Source organism: Scyliorhinus canicula, chromosome 7, assembly GCF_902713615.1.
Source record: "Scyliorhinus canicula chromosome 7, sScyCan1.1, whole genome shotgun sequence".
Lineage (NCBI taxonomy): Eukaryota > Metazoa > Chordata > Chondrichthyes > Carcharhiniformes > Scyliorhinidae > Scyliorhinus > Scyliorhinus canicula.
Genome location: NC_052152.1, coordinates 83,574,738 through 83,595,277, shown reverse-complemented (window position 1 = coordinate 83,595,277; position 20,540 = coordinate 83,574,738). Strand labels below are relative to the sequence as shown.

At 46.3% G+C, this 20,540-nt stretch overlaps 1 protein-coding gene across 4 annotated transcripts in view; it reads left to right on the top strand.

The window, feature by feature from the left end:
* Nucleotides 1-20,540, top strand: part of LOC119969087 (cilia- and flagella-associated protein 47-like) — an 868,530-nt gene that overhangs the window by 567,942 nt on the left and 280,048 nt on the right. For all 4 annotated transcript variants that reach the window (XM_038802287.1, XM_038802288.1, XM_038802285.1 and 1 more), the window contains exons 48-50: nucleotides 2,664-2,807; nucleotides 6,172-6,345; nucleotides 16,942-17,053. In XM_038802287.1, the coding sequence (XP_038658215.1) occupies nucleotides 2,664-2,807; nucleotides 6,172-6,345; nucleotides 16,942-17,053 (430 nt within the window). The remainder of the gene's footprint in view (nucleotides 1-2,663; nucleotides 2,808-6,171; nucleotides 6,346-16,941; nucleotides 17,054-20,540) is intronic.

Here is a 20,540-nt window from a genome sequence, read left to right as displayed (position 1 = left end):
TCTCAATTTCTTACTTTCTGATGGTCCCATTCCAGAATTGAGAGTCCTTTTCAACCCTGGTGTTGATGTCCCCAAGGAGGATGAGCTTTTCTTCCTTAGGAATATTGGAAAGTATGGTGTACAGGGTGGAGTAGAAGCCTTCTTTGGATTCATCATTGGCATCAAAGGTTGGGGCACAGGCAGTCATGGCCATTGCTGGCTGTTTCTGAGCAAGTTGCAGACGGAGACTCATGAGGTGTTATTTGATGTCAACAGGGAGCTCGCAGAATTGTTTGACGAGTTCCTTCATAATGGCGAATCCAATTCCATGCGTTCCTGACTGACCTTGGGTTTCCATTTCCAGAGGAAGGTGTAACCACCACCTTCTTCCCTTAGCTGCCCTTCGCCTACTCTTCGGGTGTCTTGCAGGGCAGCGACATCAATGTTGAAGTGCCTGAGTTCATGGGCAACAAGGGCGGTTCTTTATTCGGTTGCTTGTTTTGCTTGTTATCCATTAGGATTCATACATTCCATGTTCTGAAATTGAGTTAACCTTTGATTTTATGGCCACAGGTTGATGACCCCTGCTTGATGTGGTTTTCCAGCCAGGTTAGAGATGGAACAGACTATTTTTAAGATACGTTTCAAGCCTTTTCCCCATGCAGGATGAGCAGAGTGGATCCTAAGGAGGTTTGCTCAGTTGTGAAGAAAGCTCTTGAAATGCTCTCCTGTTCCTATTCCAAGAGCGAAACTCTGAACTACGTGCTGGTCCAAAGCTAGGGGCCTCCAGATCTCATTCATGGTCTTGGCCCGTTGCCTCTTGAAAATGGCCGCAGGGCTTCTTTGTATAGGGAGGGGTCTGTTGATTTCCTCTAGGTAGACGGCTGTTGCAGGACATCATTTAACGCGGAAATGCCATTGCACCAGCAGGCACATGGTCCCTTCATGTGCCATCATAGCCATTGATATCATATGAGTATCTTCCCCCTGATTTGCCATTGAGGACTTGTTTTTGATTGTACTTTGTCTAGTTCCTCCCCTCCGACCTGACAGTTATGAATGAACCTGCCAGGAGTTTAAGATTCCCGATGGGATCGCTCTTGGGATCAACAGAACATTCCTTCTGTGGATTTCCACCTTGCTGAGGTGATTTTCAGAGTGCCATATTTTATAAAGTTCTTACAATTAAATTTGAAAGCTTCAATGATCACATTATATTCGCACAATTCTATTTTATACGGTGTCAGGGTCTCAGTTAAAATAATTTTGCTGATGTTAAAAGATGCAGAAAAAGTTAATGTACCAAAAATGAATTAGTTCAGCAGACAAGTGGATTAAGTAGCATTGTTTTGAGTAAATTTAATTAATCCAGCTCCATTACATACTTTAGTTTTAAATGGAAATTGTTTCCTTTTTTAAACAGTATAATTTCTTCAGTCTCTGGTCAAGATTTTCCCCTGCCTCCAGCAACCCTCCTCCTCCCCGTGATTGTGACATATTTTTGATGGGTAGGATGTCCAGGTGCTTTGGTGATATACCCCTGACCCCAGCTATGTTTTCAGCCCTGGGGAAACTAACACTGAAGGGTTAAATTTTTCTTGTATGGCAATAGGGGCATGCTGCAGCAGGCCCAGGGAGTCTGCTACAATGAAGAAGACATGGCTGGCGTGTTGGCCATTCATCCAAAAGGCTTTTTATTGCAGACGCTCGCTAGCTGATGGATGTGCGCAAGGGCACGATACGAAAATGCCTGCGCAGACCCCTCTTCAATACTGCTCCAGTTCCCCTCTGGAAAATCTGAAGATTGGGTGCTCAGACCCAATAGGAGACCCCTGCATCTCGTGTTTCAGCAGTGCGGATGGCAGGAAACGTGGTCACCTGGCTTTAGTGTTTCACCCAATGAACCAGCCAATTGAAAGTAGCAGGGAGGCAAAAAAGGTGTCCTCATTTTATTTTTCACCTCTGCCCAGTCCAGATGGGTAGAGGGAAGGAGAAGTGCACAAGCCATCATCTCCAACATTTTTACAGAAGTGCATGGTTTTGTTTTGAACCTTGTTTCAATATTTGACATTTATGCATAACAGCATTTGAGTATTGGTTGACCTACCAAACTGCAGAAGAGGTTTCTCTCGCCTGCTGGCAGTATCTCCTGGTCCCACCAAAGTCAATTGATGTTTGAATGGCTTGCCGTAACCACCGTGGGGAACCCGCTACAGCGAGGCTGGAAAATCCTGGCCTACATTTTATGCCTGTCACCATGTCTTTTTCATTAAGTAACTATTTTTATATGCACACTGCTTGCTATCAATTCAAAATAGTTAATTTTCAGAGATTTGTTTGCAATAAAAGCCCAATAGTTGGTCTCTAATGAATGAAATTATATAATGATGTGGAGATACCGGCGTTGGATTGGGGTGAGCACAGTAAGAAGTCTTACAACACCAGGTTAAAGTCCAACAGGTTTGTTTCAAACACGAGCTTTCGGAGCACTGCTCCTTCCTCAGGTGAATGATGGATGTGCGCAAGGGCACGCTCCGAAAATGCTTGCATTTTATTTATATGTAAGTATATAAGTATAACATCCAGTGCAGTGTGACCTTTGCACCTCCTGAATTGTTGTACGGAAAATGGCAACTAAGTAAGAACATTTCTAATAAACACGTTGTACATAACTTGTTTTTCAGCATAATGACACCCAAGAAGACTGGAAAATTAAAGCTACTCTGGAAGGGGAGGACTTTTTTGGCCCATCAATGCTGCATGTACGGTCGTGTGAAACATCAATGTACCCATTAATGTTCAAACCAAACTTTGAATGTTTGACGATGGTAGGATGTTTGATTTTTTTTTCTATACTGTATTGTTGAATCCTTGATATGTTACATAATACAAAATTATAGATGGCAGGCCGTTGCTAGTCCTCCACATTCTATGTTTGAATTAATAATCGAGGGGAATCATTGTGGGCGTTACTACAGGCCATAAGAAGTAGACTGAAGTAGTTTGAATATTCATTAATATTATTCAAGATTTATATGACTGAAATATGGACTCCTGTTGACAAATGCGGAAGAAGTAACCCTTGATACACATGAATTAAGTTGATTCAAGGAGGAGCGTGAAAACAGAAACTTGGACCTTGCAAAGTTCAGGACTGTTTCTTTGTGATTTTTATTATTACACCAGTTTGGCACAAAATGAGAAAAGTATGGCAAAACTCTGATGCTACTCCCAATTAGCGAAATAGGGATGAGTTTCATAACGTATGTAAATCAGGCAGGTAACAGAACCTTAAATGTGGGGAAGAGTGAGGATATGACTTGCAATTTTCATGGTCGGCCCCAATTTCAATTATAATGGCGGCCTGGCAGGACAAAATCCACTCCCACTAAGCAGTTTGTAATTAGAGCATTTCCATATATATCTTTAACCCTGTTTGTAACTTGGGGCAGGAGGCAGGGGCATTGGTCAAAGCAGGTTGCAAACCATCCTGCCCTTGGCAAGATGAGGCATGAGAGATTTTATCTCCCTGGTCACATCTGCCCGAGTCTCATCAATCTCCCATCCAATTCGATGGGAGGCAGCAGCTGGCTGGGTGTGGGATGCAATATCAGGCAAAAGGAAGCCTACCACCGTGGGTGGGCACTCCGATAAGTGAGTGGCTGCGCGTGGGTTCAGGAAGATCCCAGTTTGGGTGGGAAACAAACAGCAGGGAGATTGGAAAATTTTCCTTGTGGGGCTGAAGGAGCACCAAGAAATGACAACCTCTTTTCAGTTGGTTTGACAAGAAAGCTTGGGGATCTGATTTAAAAATATTTAATTCTGGCACTGCTCACATCATCAGAGTCCAATCTATCTATTTGAAGAAGAATCCTGTAGTTTATGGCAAGTCTGCCTCTTGCCTACTCTGCAGCTTAAATTAGGAATTGCAGGAAGTCTGCACCCCTCAGCAGGCCTCCATGCAAACATTACACAGATGGTGAAAATAAAAATGTAAAAACAGGGGGAGGTCATTCAGCCCTTCAAGCCTATTTAACTAGATTATCGCTGATCTGTGCCTGAAATCCATTTACCTATCTTTGTTCCAGTGAGGCAGGCCAGAGAAGAATTTCAGGTGAATAATTTCATGCTTACATGGCCGAGCTCTAATTATAGTTTTAATAGTAATTTTAATTGACACACTGCAACATGATTGCCCCTTAACTGCACTCTGAAATAACTAGCAAGCTACTCAAATTGTAAAGGAGATAGGTCACCACCACCTTATCGAGGACAATTAAGGATGGGCAATAAGTCATGGCTTTGCCAATGATGCCCACATACTGTGAATTAATACGAAAAAAATAAAAATGATACCCTTTCGCCCTGGATTTCTTCACACAAAAAAATCTCTGAATCAATGATCTAATGGTGCTAAAGTAAATGTTAAAAGGCATTGCTGGCGGCACGGTGACACAGTGGTTAGCACTGCTGCCTCACAGCACCGCGGATCCGGATTCGATCCTGGCCCCAGGTCACTGTCCGTGTGGAGTTTGCACATTCTCGCCCGTCTTTGTGAGTCTCACTCCCACAATCCAAAGATGTGCAGGGTAGGTGGATTGGCCACGCCAAATTGCCACTTAATTTGAAAAATGAATTGGGTATTCTTAAATTTATTTTAGAAAAGCATTGTTAATGCTTCAATGACTATGTCATTACAGTGGGGTAAGACTTAGATTCTGAAAGCACCTTTCACACCCTCCTATCCCAAAATGATTCACAGTCAATTAGATACTTTTTGATTGCTAATTCCTGATGCTTTGTAGGCAAATTCGACTGAAAGTTTTGTGCAGCCATTGCAAGGAGAACAGTTATTCAGTTTAGATAATGGATGGGGGGTGATTGTTGAATTCTGTCCTATTGAAGATCGAACCTGACCTTATACTGGAATGCATAGCTCAGCTCTTTACTGGAGAAACCTGCTGGAACATCAGGGGATCTGATTAATTAAATTTAAAGTATTTCTGACTATTTAGTTACAGTATATGCCTGAGTCTGTTATATTTTTAGTAATGTAATGCATATTGAGCATGTAAAACGCTATCCACTTTGTATCAATATATATGATTTACAAAACTTTAGATTTCAGATGAATATGGTGTTACGGTTATTTACCTTTGTTCAGTTAGCTGATTCTCGTCAGAAGGCCCGTAAGGCAAAGAGAGGGATTGTTGGTGCTGCATAGAAATTCCTACATGTGTGGATATCAAGTCAAGGCAAGTTAGCCTCTCCCTATGATTGGAAAGCCCAACAAAGCTTTCCCTTGAGGTTCAAGCATGATTAATGTCCACTTGATAAATGAATGGTATGTTACCAGTTTGCAAAAAAAAAATAAAGTCCAAAATGAGGTCAGTGACTTTCAGATAAGGAAGAAATTTGGCAAGAATATTATTGTGCTCTGAGTAGTTCTGGTCATTGAAGGACCAGGGAGACATTCAAATCCTTGAGGAAGTTCATCAGAGCCACAAGACCAATCTCTCGTTTTAGAGGACTGTTTTGCCTTGCAAAATTGAAGACATTTGAGTATTCACACTGAAAGAAGGTGGCCATAGGTAATTTTGTGCAATAAATAAAGGTCTTAAATGGCATAGGAAATATCAATGCAGAATTCTACTTCAAACTAAATCATGGCAATATGTCAAATTTTCAACATATTAAAGGTAGTTTTAAGGACTGAATCCAGGAAATGATTTTTCACACAGAATGATGAACATATGGAATAAACATCCTTTTGGCTAGAGGCAACAAAACCTTCAGAATCAATTAAGAAACAGTTGGACATGCTTATGAGCCAACTTGGTTCTTGCTGGTTGGATGAGGAAATGTGGCCAGAATGATCTTCCTCATTAGTTAGAAAAGTCATCGCTAACTGATAATTAGTCCTTCTATTTTGTTCTTCTTGGCATACGCCCTGTTCATTAGAAATTATGTTTACTTACTTCATATTGTTTGCATTATGTAATGATCATTAAACCATGCTGAGTTGCCTGAATCAAAAATTTATTTGAACTAAGAAGTAACCAACACATTCCAGAATATCTATTTGCTAACTGGGCCTGAAATGCATTGATAAAGAATAGCTTTCTGACAGTGATACGGACCCCTACTATTTTTAACACTAGAATTTCTCTTGAACCTCCTCCTCATTCACAGGGTAAACTTGTCCTGGTGAATGAAACAGATGGTACGGAACGTATCATCAACCTCAAAGGGATTGGCAAAAAGCCTGTGGCAGTGGATCATGTCATGATAGACTGCCAAGTAAGACAGATTACAAAGAAGGTCCTAATGGTTCCTAATTATACGAAAACCAAGTTAACATGTAAGGTAAGAGAGTTCAGATTTTACAATATTAGCTTGAATTCCTTGCCAAAACGAGCTGATATAAATTATGCTATAATAAAATATCTATTTAGGTTACACCAATTACATTAACACATTGAAGCCATGGGGCCATTTTAACTCTACCCCAATCACCATAAATGAATTGGGGAACCAAGTTGGCCTGTTTCCTGTTCTGTTTTAGCTAATCTACCAAATTGATATCACTGGTTTTATTGATGGAGAAGGCTTGCAATTGTCTCTGGCAGGGCCGCATTAATAAATGCAAGATCTACAATGGACCCAGTGGTCTCCAGAGTGAGGTGGTGCTTTTGGCTATCTTACCAGGTAAACATGTTGGGAATCCATTGGATTGGATTGGATTTGATTTATTTATTGTCACGTGTACCAAGGTACAGTGAAAAGTATTTTTCTGCGAGCAGCTCAACAGATCATTATGTACATGAAAAGAAAAGGAAATAAAATAAAATACATAACAGGGCAACACAAGGTACACAATGAAACTAATAACATCGACATTGGGTGAAGCATACAGGGTATAGTGTTAATGAGGTCAGTCCATAAGATGGTGGTTTAGGAGTCTGGTAACAGTGGGGAAGAAGCTGTTTTTGAGTCTGTTCGTACGTGTTTTCAGACTTTTGTATCTCCTGCTCGATGGGAGAAGTTGGAAGAGTGAGTAGGCTCGGTGGGAGGAGTACTTGATTATGCTGCCTGCTTTCCCCAGGCAGCGAGATGGAGTCAATGGATGGGAGGCAGGTTTGTGTGATGGACTGGGATGTATTCGCGACTCTCTGAAGTTTCTTGCGGTCTTGGGCCAAGCAGTTGCCATACCAGTCTGCAATACAGCCAGATAGGATGCATTCTATAGTGCATCTGTAAAAGTTGATAGGAGTTAATGAGGAAATGCCGAATTTCCTTAGTTTCCTGAGGAAGTATAGGCGCTGTTGTGCTTTCTTGATGGTAGCGTCGACGTGGGTGGACCAGGACAGATTTTTGGAGATGTGTACCTCTAGGAATTTGAAACTGCTAACCATCTCCACCTCAGCCTCATTGATGCTGACAGAGGTGTGTATAGTACTTTGATTTCTGAAGTCAATGACCAGCACTTTAGTTTTGCCGGCACTGAGGGATAGATTATTGTCGCCGCCCCACTTCGCTAGGTTCTCAATCTCCCTCCTGTATTCTGACGTGTCGATATTCGAGATCCGGCCCACTACGGTCGTATCGTCAGCAAACTTGTAGTTGGAGTTGGAACCAAATTTTGCCACACAGTCGTGTGTGTACAGGGAGTATGGTAGGGGGCTAAGTACACAGCCTTGCGGGGCCCTGATATTGAGTATTATTGTGGAGGAGGTGTTGTTTATTCTTACTGATTGTGGTCTGTGGGCTAGAAAGTCAAGGATCCAGTTGCAGAGTGAGGAGCCAAGTCCTAGGTTTTGGAGCTTTGATATGAGCTTGGCTGGGATTATGGAGTTGAAGGCAGAGCTGTAGTCAATAAATAGGAGTCTGATATAGGAGTCCTTGTTGTCGAGATGCTGTAGGGATGAGTGTAGGGCCAGGGAGATGGCGTCTGCTGTGGACCGGTTGCAGGGGTATGCGAATTGCATTGGATCAAGGCGTTCTGATAGTATGGAGGTGATGCACTTCATGACCAACCTCTCGAAGCACTTCATTACGACTGAAGTCAGGGCCACCGGACAGTAGTCTTTGAGGCACATTGCCTAGTTTTTCTTTGGCACCGGTATGATGGTGGTCTTCTTGAAGCAGGTGGGAACCTCGGAGCGGAATAGGGACAGGTTAAAGATGTTACAAGGTTAAAGGTTAAAGAGACAGGTTAAAGCCATTGAGGCTAAGCTAATTTTAAGCTAAATGCTCTGGTGGGCCTCACAAGAATCTAGCCGCCGAGATCCTAACCACTCCATCTCTCAGCTGCAAGACCCTTCCTGCAAACTGGGCTAATGTTACTGCCAATATTGCCCGATGCCAATGAATATTCTCTGTGCCTCCTAATTTGTGTCTTTCCCCTCTGGGCAGCTGTTTATTTCTCTGTAAGTGGCTGAGCAGCTGACTGAATCTTTATATTATGTAACAACTGAATTTAAATGAATTGAAACCTATGTCCTACATTCCCTTGTGCTTCTCCACCAGGAGTTAAAATCAGCCTCATATATCCCCATACTATGTTGTTTACTAAGTTTACTTAATGGACAAACTGCTTAGTAAATGAATCCACTTAAATAGATTAATTAAGTGGGAATTATTTTGTGTATGACTGCCCAAACACTCTCATAACCATAATTTCACACCCATAGAATCATAGATATCCTACAGTGTAGAAGGAGGCCATTCAGCCCATCAGGTCTGCACTGACCCTCTGAAAGAGCATCTCATCTAGCCCCACTGCCCCATCCATTTCCCACAGCACCATAACCCCACCTAACCTGCACACCTTTGAACTGTGGGAGAAAACCGGAGCACCTGGAGGAAATCCATGGAGAAAATGTGCAAACTTCCCACAGTCACCCAAGGTGAGAATTGAACCTGGCTTCCTGGTGCTGTGAGGCAGCAGTGCTAACCGCTGTGCCATCATGCCACCTCTTTGGTCAAATTAAGAGAAGTGTTACATGATTATAACTGGATCAATATTTCACAGGATTTCAATGTTGATAAAGTTTTAATATAAAATGTTAATAGACTTCTTCACTTCTGATTTTTCTACCATTCATACTCTTTGGTTTTTGCATATTTGCAATCATCTTCATCCTGAAGAATGAACAAAATAACTATGAACTTCTGTGCAACTTCAAATCAATGTAACACAATCCAAATTAAGGTTCCTCAGGAACCTTGTCTAATAAAATGTAGGGATCATAAACTAATGACTTTAGGTAAAATTAGTTTTTATTATCTGTTACAGTTAAGTGGCAAGTAACCCCTATGAGGAGAAACGTTTCCCAGATAGGAATGTGTGGAGGTGCCAGCAGAGAGAGGGTTCAGTGGTGCTGCAAGATATGTTAACCTGGGACATGCTTGCTAGAGGATGCTGGGACCGTCAGGCTATGGGGCTTGGCAGCAAAAGTGTGATATCACTCTCCTTTCCCACTTTCCTGAGGTCATGGGTCCTCTTGGTGCACTGGCTCAAGGTTGAGTGACCACACATCTACTGCTGACTTCATTGGCTACTTCCATCCACCGCTGCTTAGTTTGAGAAGTTTTCCTCTTCCTCCTATCTTTGGAAAAGCTCACCTTATTGCAGCAGGATAATGCAGCAGTACTTCCAGATAAGAGTGAGCGAGCCAGGGAGCAGTCTTCCCATTTTTGCAGTTACTACAGTCGCAAAAATGCAAGTCCAGTAAGATCTTGTAACCATACTGTGAAATTCTTCCCTTGATAGAATGGATGCATAATCTTACCTGTTCTCCTTGATTAGTTGGGTACCCAGCAGCCAGATGCTACTGCCCTTAATGAGTCACAGACCCCTGTCTCCATATTTTCTGGTACTTGGGAAAACAACATTCTGGAGGCGTCTCTCAAGGCGTCAAGCTGAGGGATGGACCTGACCTAGCCAGAAACATTGGTTCACCAGGGATCATGGCGCCATTTTTAAAGTGCAAAAATAAAATATTTTAAAATACTTCCATGGAGATGGAGACCCACCCCCGATGCAAAACCCGGGAGCTACCCCACTAGGGAACTCCACCCCCACATGGCACACCCTCAGGACATGGGGACCATTCCACCAACACGGGAACTCCCTGCACAGACTTCAACTGAAGCATCCCCCACCCCAACTCTGCCCCTTGGCACCCTGGCACTGCTGCCTGGTACCGTGGCACTGGCCCCAGGGCTATGTCCCTCTCCCCTGGGGGCTATACTTACTACAATTATACACCCGGCGGATCCCTTTCATCTGGTCCCCATCTTTTTAAAAAAAAAAATAGTTCTGAACTGGATGTTTGGATTTGGATTTGTTTTATTGTACAGGCACAGTGAAAAGTATTGTTCTGCGTACAATGCGGACAGATCATTCTATACATGAAAAAAAAACATAGGACACATGTAAATACACAATGTTAATTCATAGACACAGATATCGGGTGAAGCATACGGAGTCGGTGTTGGAGTTGGAAGCAGTTTTGTGTGACAGTCTGGGCTGTGTTCACGACTCTCTGTAGTTTCTTACAGTCTTGGGCCATGCAGTTGCCACACCAAGCTGTAATGCAGCCAGATAGGTACTTTCTATGATGCATCTGTAAAAATTGGTAAGATCAATATAGACATGCTGAATTTCCTTAGTTTCCTGAGGAAGTATAGGCGCTGTTGTGCTAATGTGGGGACAATATGGCAGGGAAACGCGCTATTTGGATGATTATGGAATGAAATTAGTTTCCTGACATTCCCAGGCGGGAACCTCATTACGCCAATGGCAAGGGGGGGGAGTGTGGGGGGGGGGGAATTAGAAAACAAGATCTTGCCATGGCGAGATTCTCGTTTTCCAGCTCTTGCAGGATTGTGTGCTCGCTGCAAGTGTGGGTGGAAAATCACTCCCTTGATCTTTAACATACGTATTAGCCTTGAACATCAGTGCAACAGTAAATGAGATGGATTTAAGCTTACTGAAATTAGTAAAATGGATTTGGTGGACATAATGCCTATTAACACCAATGTTCTGTCAGTTACCACTTTTACGGGTGTCTAATGCTGGGCGTCCACAGCAGCTGCATGTTTCAGTAGTTGGGGTGGAATTCTCCAATTTGGAGACTATGGGCGGGATTCTCCGGCTGCGTCCGCCAAGCGACCGGAGAATCCCGCCCGAGGTTAATGGAGTTCTCCATTGGCTCGCCCGTGGCATTCTTGCGGCAGGCGGGGTGGGAGAATCCAGCCCTATGGGCGCGATTCTCCAGCCTCATTGTGCTCTCATCGAGCGAAATGATGCCACTGAATAGCAGGAGTGGCAGAAAAAGAGAATCACGCCAGGCGCCAGTTTGCAACCGACTCGCTCCTATAGGCAAAATAGGATTACGCCGTAGCTTGGCAAAAAAAAATTCTCACCACTTAAGCTCTATTTCCTACAATTAACAGGAGCCACCCCTTATCCAATGGCCTCCCGTCATTCAGTGCTGGGCTGGTGGGTGGGGGACCCTCATCTGGGGGGTAGGGAACCCTCCGAATGGGATGGACTACCATGGGAGGGTGGGGGGTGGGAAGTGCTGGGGGGGCAACTGGTCATGGCAGCACCATGCCAACCCCCCTGGATCATATGTACCCATTCCAGGAGCAACTCTTGTCCCTGCACATCTGCCCCACTGACCACCCATAATCCCCACCGACCGATGAGGCCTCTGGCCGTGCGCCTGAGGCTATTGTTAATATGGAACTGGCAATCGTGGTTAAGTGAGCACTTCACCCAACCGAAGTGGATTCCCGTGGGCAGGCCATGTAGCATGTCAGAGTCATTGCCTAGAATACCAATCAAACCGTGATGCCTGGGCACTGTGGCTGAATACTGCAGGAGGCAACATGACACACACACAGCAACCAACATCCGAACACCCAGGGGTTGGGACACAGCTCCAGGGACATGTCCACGACGGGTGTCTGGGATATAGGGATAACTACTTTGGTGCCGCGTCATGCTCTCGCCCGGACCTGGAAAAATTCATCAACTTCGCTTCCAGTTTCCACCCAATTTCACCTGGTCCATCTCAGACACTTACCTTCCCTTTCTTGATCTTTCTGTCTCCATGTCCGGCAATAGACTATCCACTAATATCCACTACAAGCCCACTGACTCCCACAGCTCTTCGCACCCTACACCCTGTAAGGACTCCATCCCTTTCTCTCAACTCCTTCGCCTCCGTCGCATTTGTTCCGATTATGCCATTTTCCAAAATGGTGCTTCGAAAACCTGTTCCTTCTTCTTCAACCGTGATTTCCCACCTACAGTTGTGGACAGGGTCCTCATCAGACAGTGTGCGGTGCATCTCCCGCACCACCACCCTCGCCCCCTCCACTCCCTTCCAGAACAAGGATAGAGTCCCCCTCGTTCTCACATTTCATCCAACCAGCCTCCGTATGCAAAGCATAATCCTCCGCCATTTTCGCCAACTCCAGCGTGATGCCACCGCCAAACACATCTTCCCTTCACTCCCTCTGTCAGCATTCCGCAGAGACTGTTCCGTCCGAGACAATCTAGTCCACTCCTCCACCATACCCAGTACTTCTCCCATCACCCATGGCACCATCCCATACAATCGCAGAAGGTGTAACACCTGCCCCTTTACCTCTTCCATGCTTAACATCCCAAGCCCAAAACACTCATTCCAGGTTAAGCAGCGTTTCACTTGCACCTCTTCCAATTTGGACTACTGCATTCGCTGTTCCCAATGTGGGGTCCTCTATATCGGAGAGACCAAACGCAGACTGGGTGATCGCTTTGCTGAGCATCTTCGGTCTGTGCGCATTCAGGACCCTGACCTTCCTGTTGCTTGCCATTTTAACAAAAGACCCTGCTCCCATGCCCATGTTCTTGGCCTGCTACAATGTTCCAGTGAAGCGCAACTCAAACCGGAGGAACAACATCTCATCTTCTGGTTAGGCACACTACAGCCTTCGGGCCTGAACATCGAATTCAACAACTTTGTTCTCTCTGGGGACTGCCATTAACACTCTTTCCCCTTGGGTCTGTGGTCATTAGCACCCGGTTTCCTGGGTTTCTGTGGCTATGACTCATCTTTCATTCTCACTCCACAATATAAATATTTACCACTTTCTCTGTCTGTTAGCTTTGACAAGAGTCATCGGACTCAAAATGTTAGCTCTTTTCTCTCCCTACAGATGCTGCTAGACTTGCTGAGATTTTCCAGCATTTTCTCTTTCGGCTGGGGTATAGGGTGTGGTGTCCGGTGAGGGGGAGCTCACTGCGGCTGGGTGTGCATGGTCAGGGCACTCTGTGTAGGAGGGGAGGGGGGATTAATGGGTAATTGGAGGATCCTCCGATGGGAACGACTGTCGTTTGTCAATCTAACACCCTCTCCCAATGCCTTACAGATATTGAAAGGTATGGCAGGGATTTTGGACACAGAAATTGCCCGAGTGGTGCTGCTGATAGCCCGGGCGGCCAGACGCCGGAGACGACGGCGGCTGCAACATCTGCAGATGTTCGAGGCAGCGGACCATGTGCCGGGTCCCGCCCCACACTCTGAGGACCCGGCCGCCCGTCAGGCCAGGGTGAGACCCAGAAGGGGAGTCCTGCAATGGCCCAGGGTGTGCAGGCATCGCTGGTCGTTTGAACAGATGATGGACAGCGTGTGCCTTAGGAGGCTCTGCCTCAACAAGGAGACGGTGCGATACCTGTGCCATGTCCTCACAGACTTGGCACCACATGGAGGAGGAGTACATCCACTGCCGTGGCCACCAAGGTCACCGCAGCCCTGAACGTTTACTCGTCAGGATAATTCCAGGGCTCGAGCGGGGAACTGTGTGACATCTCACAGGCCTCAGCCCACAGGTGCATCCAACAGGTCATGGATGCCCTCTTTGCCCAGGTGGAAAGCGATATCATCTTTGACATGGACCAATCCCAACAAAATGCCATTCCTGGGATGCTCCATGTCCAGGGAGTAATAGATGCCACGCATGTTGCCCTGTGCTCACCTAGCCATCTGGGAGTGCCCTACGTTAACAGAAAGGGGTTCCACTCCCTGAACATACAGCTCGTGTGCAACCACCAGATGAAGATCATGCACATGTGTGCACACTTCGCGGGAAGTGTCCATGACAGCTACGTTCTGGGGCAGTCAGTCATCCCCGGCCTCTTCAAGGACCACCCCAGGATGGATGGCCGGCTCTTGGGGGTTGAGGGGTATCCACTGAGGACCTGGCTAATGACGCCAGTATGGAGTTGGAGACTGAAGCAGAGACCGGTACAACGAGGCCCATGTGGCCACCCAGGCTGTGGTTGAGTGGTGGATCGGACTGGTCAAGATGCGGTTCTGATGCCTCGACCCCTCCGGTGGTACACACTAATACACTGCCCGAAGGGTCACCCACTTTGTGGTGGTCTACTGTGCCCTCCAGAACCCCGCACAGCAGCGGGGGACGAACTGGAGGTTGTGATGGGGAACATTTTCACCTTTGAGGAGCAGGATGAGGATGATGAGGTGGCACCAGCCCAGCAAGGATTAGAGGCCGGGGAAATGAAATGAAAAATGAAATGAAAATCACTTATTGTCACAAGTAGGCTTCAAATGAAGTTACTGTGAAAAGCCCCTGGTCGCCACATTCCAGCGCCTGTTTGGGAAGGCTGGTACGGGAATTGAACCGTGCTGCTGGCCTGCCTTGGGCTGCTTTCAAAGCCAGCGATTTAGCCCAGTGATAAACCAGCCCCTAAGGAGGCTGGAGGAACCGGACAAGCAGCCGGAGGCTGCAGGATAGGCGGCAGCGGCAAGAGTCCTGCAATCCCGGGGGACAGAGAGGCTCTCGTACTCAACCGATTCACTTAGCACATGGCCTGGTCCGTCATTCCCCACTCCCATTTCCCACCATTACAGTGTCTGTGTCACATCACTTCAGGGTGCGAGGACTGAGTCGGCATCGTCAGGGGGATGATGCTAACCCGTAGAGATCTGAGCATCAGTGCTCCTCAATCTATGCCATAGTCTGACCCCTGCTTGTCTGCTGTATGCTCTGACCTTTTTACGGCACTGGAGGCCAGTCCTCCTCGTCACAGTCCTGGCGCACACACCCTGCTGCACGTGGTATGCTGAGGGTGGGGCAGGGTATGCCTGGAGAGATGGGCCAAGGGTTCACAGGCCAGCCCGCATTGTGGAAGAAAGTGACAGAGACATCATATTGTTTGTGCTCAAGGGTGTTTATTGTGGTTTATAATTCATCACTCTCCCGATGGTGCTGTCCGCAATCTCCCACCCCACCCACTTTCACCTCCATTAGGAGGCTGGAGAAGGGGTCACCCGGGATGGGCTGGCGTCATTGACTGTAGGACCTGCGGAAGAATGGACAGGTGGTTGGTAGCAGGGATGGGTCAGTCAGTAAGACAATTTACGTAACAACTCACGTTTGACAGGTCCTTTGGCCGGGGCCGGCGATTCCTCATCTCTGCGGCATATGCCAGCCTCTATGTTGGTGACCGCTCTGTCCTCGGCCACCCCAGTCACCTCCTGGGCCCACTCCTAGAAATTGGTGAGGATTCTTATATTCGGCACACCATTGCCAGTCTGGGCCCTCCCGGTGATTGTGGGAAAGCTTTTTCTGAGGAGGCACAGAGAGGGCATCATCTGTGACCACCATGGTTCTCACTGGTGGGGGGGGGGGGGGGGGGGCATATGACAGAAGAGTTGGGGGGGAGTTGAAAGGACGGGGTGGTGGAGGGAAGATTGGGGGTCACATGGAGAGTTGGGGGTGGATGCTCACATGGGGGCGGAAAAGTCTTGAGGGGTGGGGGTTCACGGTGGAGGCATTGGTGTCTATTCACTCATGCTGCCCAGTGTAGGTCTTTTTACCTTTTTATGGCACTGGAGGCCAGTCCTCCTAGTCACAGTCCTGGTGCTCACAGCCATCGCCACATAGTCTGAAGCAGGACTGGCTGCCCTTTGGCTGACCCTCCGGGACCCTCGGGGGAACAGAACAGACTTTGTAAGGTGCATCCAGGAGAGCTTCTTGATGCAATATGTAGATTGTCCAACTAGGGAAGGGGTAGGACTGGACCTGGTATTGGGGAATGAGCCTGGACAGGGGATTGAGGTTTCAGTCGGGGAACATTTTGGGAGTAGTGACCACAATTCCATTAGTTTTAGGATACTTTTGGATAGGGATGAGTATAATATGTTAAACTGAGGATAGGCAAATTACGATAACATTAGGCAGGAATTGAAGAATTTGGATTGGGTGTGACTGTTGGAGGGCAAATCATCTTCGGACATGTGGGAATCTTTCAAGCGACAGTTGATTAGGATTCACCAGTGTGAACTTATTTCTGAGCCCCATCACCATATTCTTCCCCCTTTGTTTGCTATTAAACAAACTGGTGGGGGTCTTGGGAGAATTCCACCCTTGGCCTTTTGTTTAAACATACAATAAATAGGATCCATCTTGCCACTTTAGGAAAGAACTGTCAATGCCGTGCATTCCAGCTAGTTTTAATGGTGAGAGAGTTGAAGATGATCTGCAAAATTAATTTTTCAGCCCTTTTTATCAGAAGGCAAAAGTGCATAATTGAGACCAACAACACTCCAGTTCCATTTAAATGTGGACTGGGCCTCAAAATGGCTGGAGGCATGTTTCTGGTGCATTGAAATAAATTTTCCAGTTTGTCGGTGTTCAGATAAACTGAGGTTCCAAATGTCCACTATGTACTCATTTAATGAATTCCAGTTTACATTGCTCATATATAAACATTCAAATTGTTCCATAGTTCAAATAGTCCATAGAAGCTAAAAGCATAACTTGACAATTGATTAATTTTATTCAAGTACTGTATTTAAAAATGTCACAACTTGGCAAATTAATGTTTATCTGAAACGTTTTGTTAAAAGGTATAAAACCGAACATTTATGTTTCCAGGTTGTGTCAGACTTGCTCATAGTGAGTGGAGAACCATGTATTATCATAAAAGCTGGACAAACTGCTCCTTATTTACTTAATATTCTACCATGGAAAAGAGGAAAGTTTACAGGTAAGACCACCTACTAAATAAATAAATTTAATTGACTTCTTTAAGTTAGCAAAATGAATCAAATAATAGTGGCTCACTGGAACTTTAAAAAGAGTTTGACGTCATGTCATGTCAGATAATTGTGAAGATGAAAGTTAGTGGTCTGAGAGGTAAATTGGTAGTTTGATAGAGGGATGATTGAAGGGCAGAGAGTGGAGGGTATTTCTCAGATTGAAAATTTCTACAAGGTAGTGGCGTGCAACATGTAATTTATTTTGAGATCCCTTGGCTGGTATTCTGCATAGCCCGACGCTGAAATCGGGATCGGCGATCGGGTGGAGAATGGATCCGACGCCGGATTCAGGGCAGGCGCCAGTTTGACGCCGGTTTGCGATGCTCTGCTCCCTCCAAATTGGTGTGATTAGGATGCGTGCCATGCGCAGTCGCAAGGTGGTGGGCGCATCATCAGCCGGCCCACCTGCGATGCTCCACCCCCGATGGGCTGAGTTCCCGATGTCGCGAACCTGGTGTGCCGGCTGAGGACAGTGTCCCGCGTCGCCACACTCATCTCGGATACGTGCCGCTGGCCAGGGGCTTCGACTAGGGCTGGGGGGGGGGGGTTGGCCAGGGGATTGGCTGTGGGGTTGGGGTGGGCGAGTCAGGGTTCTAGCACGGCCGGCGACATGTTTCCCAGCACGACCAGTGCAGCTGGTCAGCCCTGCACGTGTGCGGCCCTCAACCTGCCGATTCTCTGGCCGTTTTCCGCACAATCCGCAGGTGTTCCATGCTAGCTCCTCACCAGAACCAGAATCGGCGAGGGGTTCGCGCTGATTTTCCCATCGTGAATCACCCGCGGATTCTCCGTTGGCACCAGCACTTAGCTTCAGGAACGGAGAATTCCACCTCTTATTTTCCATCTCCATAAAGGGATTGACATCTGCATTCCAGGGCTGAGTTCTGCATACATTTACTTGCACTCTCCCTACCTATCTGTTTATCTTTCTCTCTTAATTTAACTGAAGTGAATTTAACTCTATAGTTGTTCATTGTATATTTTAGTACCTTCTTTAATGTTTTTGTTTAAAGGAGTTAGCATCTTCCAAGCTTGAAGTTCTTTTGAAATTGGTGATGCAATATACCCACATCCAGGTCAGTATCTATATATTGGGGTGGATTCTCCGCCAGCCGCTGTTGGTAGCGGAGTTCCTGATACGGCAGGCAGAAAATGGTATCGGTGTCCATTCCGATTCTCCGGTCCCTCTCCAGCAGCGAGCTTCACGCCAGTGGGAGGATGCTAATGGTCATTTAAACGCATTTGCACCTGATTAACCAGATCAACATCTGATTCTCCGTGCTTCCATAATGCGCTGACCTTCTTGGCGTGATTCACACGGATGTGAATTGATGCGAGCATTTTCCAGCATGGCCCTGACATAGTGGACCTCGCAGTCCGCCAAGAGGATACATTGGTGCCCCCAAAGCCCATCAGGGCCCCTCACAATGCAAATCCTGCCCACCCCACAGACATCACATCAGACACTCCTTCACCCCCCCACCCACCCTCCCCGTCTGCCACCCCATTCAGACCACCCTATCAGATACCCCAACAGGTCTCTGAGATGGGGTTCTCTGAGATGGGATTCTCTGAGATGGGGTTCTCCGAGATGGGGTTCTCTGAGTTGGGGTTCTCCGAGATGGGGTTCTCTGAGATGGGGGTCTCTTGAGTTGATGGGGGCCTCTGAGATGATGCGGGTCTCTGATATGATGGGGGTCTCTGAGATGGGGGGGCCTTTGAGATGATGTGGGGTCTCTGAGATGATGGGGGTCTCTGAGATGATGCGGGTCTCTAATATGATGGGGGTCTCTGAGATGGGGGGTCTCTGAGATGGGGGGTCTCTGAGATGGGGCATCTCTGAGGTGGGGGTGGCTGATTGGGGGATCACTGATGGGGGATCACTGATTGAGGGGGGTCTCTGAGATGTGGAGGTCTCTGATATGGGGTCTCTGATATGGGATTCTCTGATATGGGATCTGATGTGGGAGTCTCATATGGGGGTCCCTGATATGGGTATCTCTGATATGGAGGAGGCTCTGCTATGGGGTCTCTGATATGGGGGTCTGATGGGATGTTCTGGTATGGGGGCCTGCTGAGGGGGTCTGATGCGAGGGACTGATGGGGAGGTGTCTGATGGGGGCATGTCTGATGGAGGGCTGTCTGATATGAGGGTCTGATATGGTGTTCTAATATGGGGTTCTGATGGGGGTCTGATATGAGGATCTGCTGGGGGGTCTCTGATGTGGGTCTGGTAGGGGTGGGTGGGGGGAGTAACCCTCATGTGTGATGCTGTGAAGGTGGATGGCCCAGCAGTTCCCATGGTGGTGATTGGGCAGTGGTGAGGATGCCCCTACGTTTCAGCGGGGAACAGGTTTGCATAGTGGGGTGGAGGGGGGGCCGACAGCCAGACCTTAGTATCAGGCCATCCACGCAAGAGCTGGACTCAGAAAGAAATCCCAGGCGTTCCCTCTTTGCATTGCATAAATGAGCATGGCAGGAGAGAGTGAATCGCTCCTAGGTCGACTCTACTTCAGTGCAAGAACATAATCTTCCAAACGGAGAATCCAACCCATATTATAATATATTAGAAAGAGCAGTGATTGTAATACTCATTCTTGAAGGATACCATTATATACTTTCCTCCATCCAAAAAAAACTGTTCTTCGCCACTCTTTTCTTTCTGTCTCTCAGCAAATTTTGTATCCGAGTAATTACTGTCCATCTAATCCAGCAACTTTCACATTTTCTAAAGCATCCATTTGTGATACTTCATAAACACCTTTTGAAAACCTATACATAACTAAAAACTTCTCCTTGAGGTTAGTCCCTGCACAACTATATAAACAAACTTTACTGAGCTGATCTCATAAGTGTATTTGTTACTCAGCCAAAAATTCATCATGTGCTTCCATTGAGAACTATGACAACGAGCCCTCCTGAGCTTAATACATTAAAGCATTTGAATAAGTTCAGATTGCTGTCAACATTTTGAAACATCCAAAGAGATGGGAGAGCTGAACTTAAACAACAGACTTCCAAAAGGCATTTGATAAGGCCCCACACAAATAGTTAATACACAAGGTAAAGACTCATAGCATTCTGAGTGATATATTAGCGTGGATAGAAGATTGGTAAATGGACAGGAAGCAGTGAATAGGGATAAATGGGGCATTTTCAAGTTGGCAGGCTGTGTCTAGTGGAGTGCTGCAAGGATCAGTGCTAGGGCCTCAGCTTTTTACAATTATTTTAGATAAAGAGGGCAGAAGGCAGTGTACCTAAGCTTACTGACAGTGCAATACTGAATAGGAATGCAATCTGTGTGGAAGATGCAAAGAGCCACAGACAGGTTAGGAAACTGGGCAACAATGTGGCAGATGAAGAATAGAAAAGCAGAATATTTTTTTTAAAAGGAGCAAAACTTATAAATGTTGATGCTCGGAATGACCTGGTGAA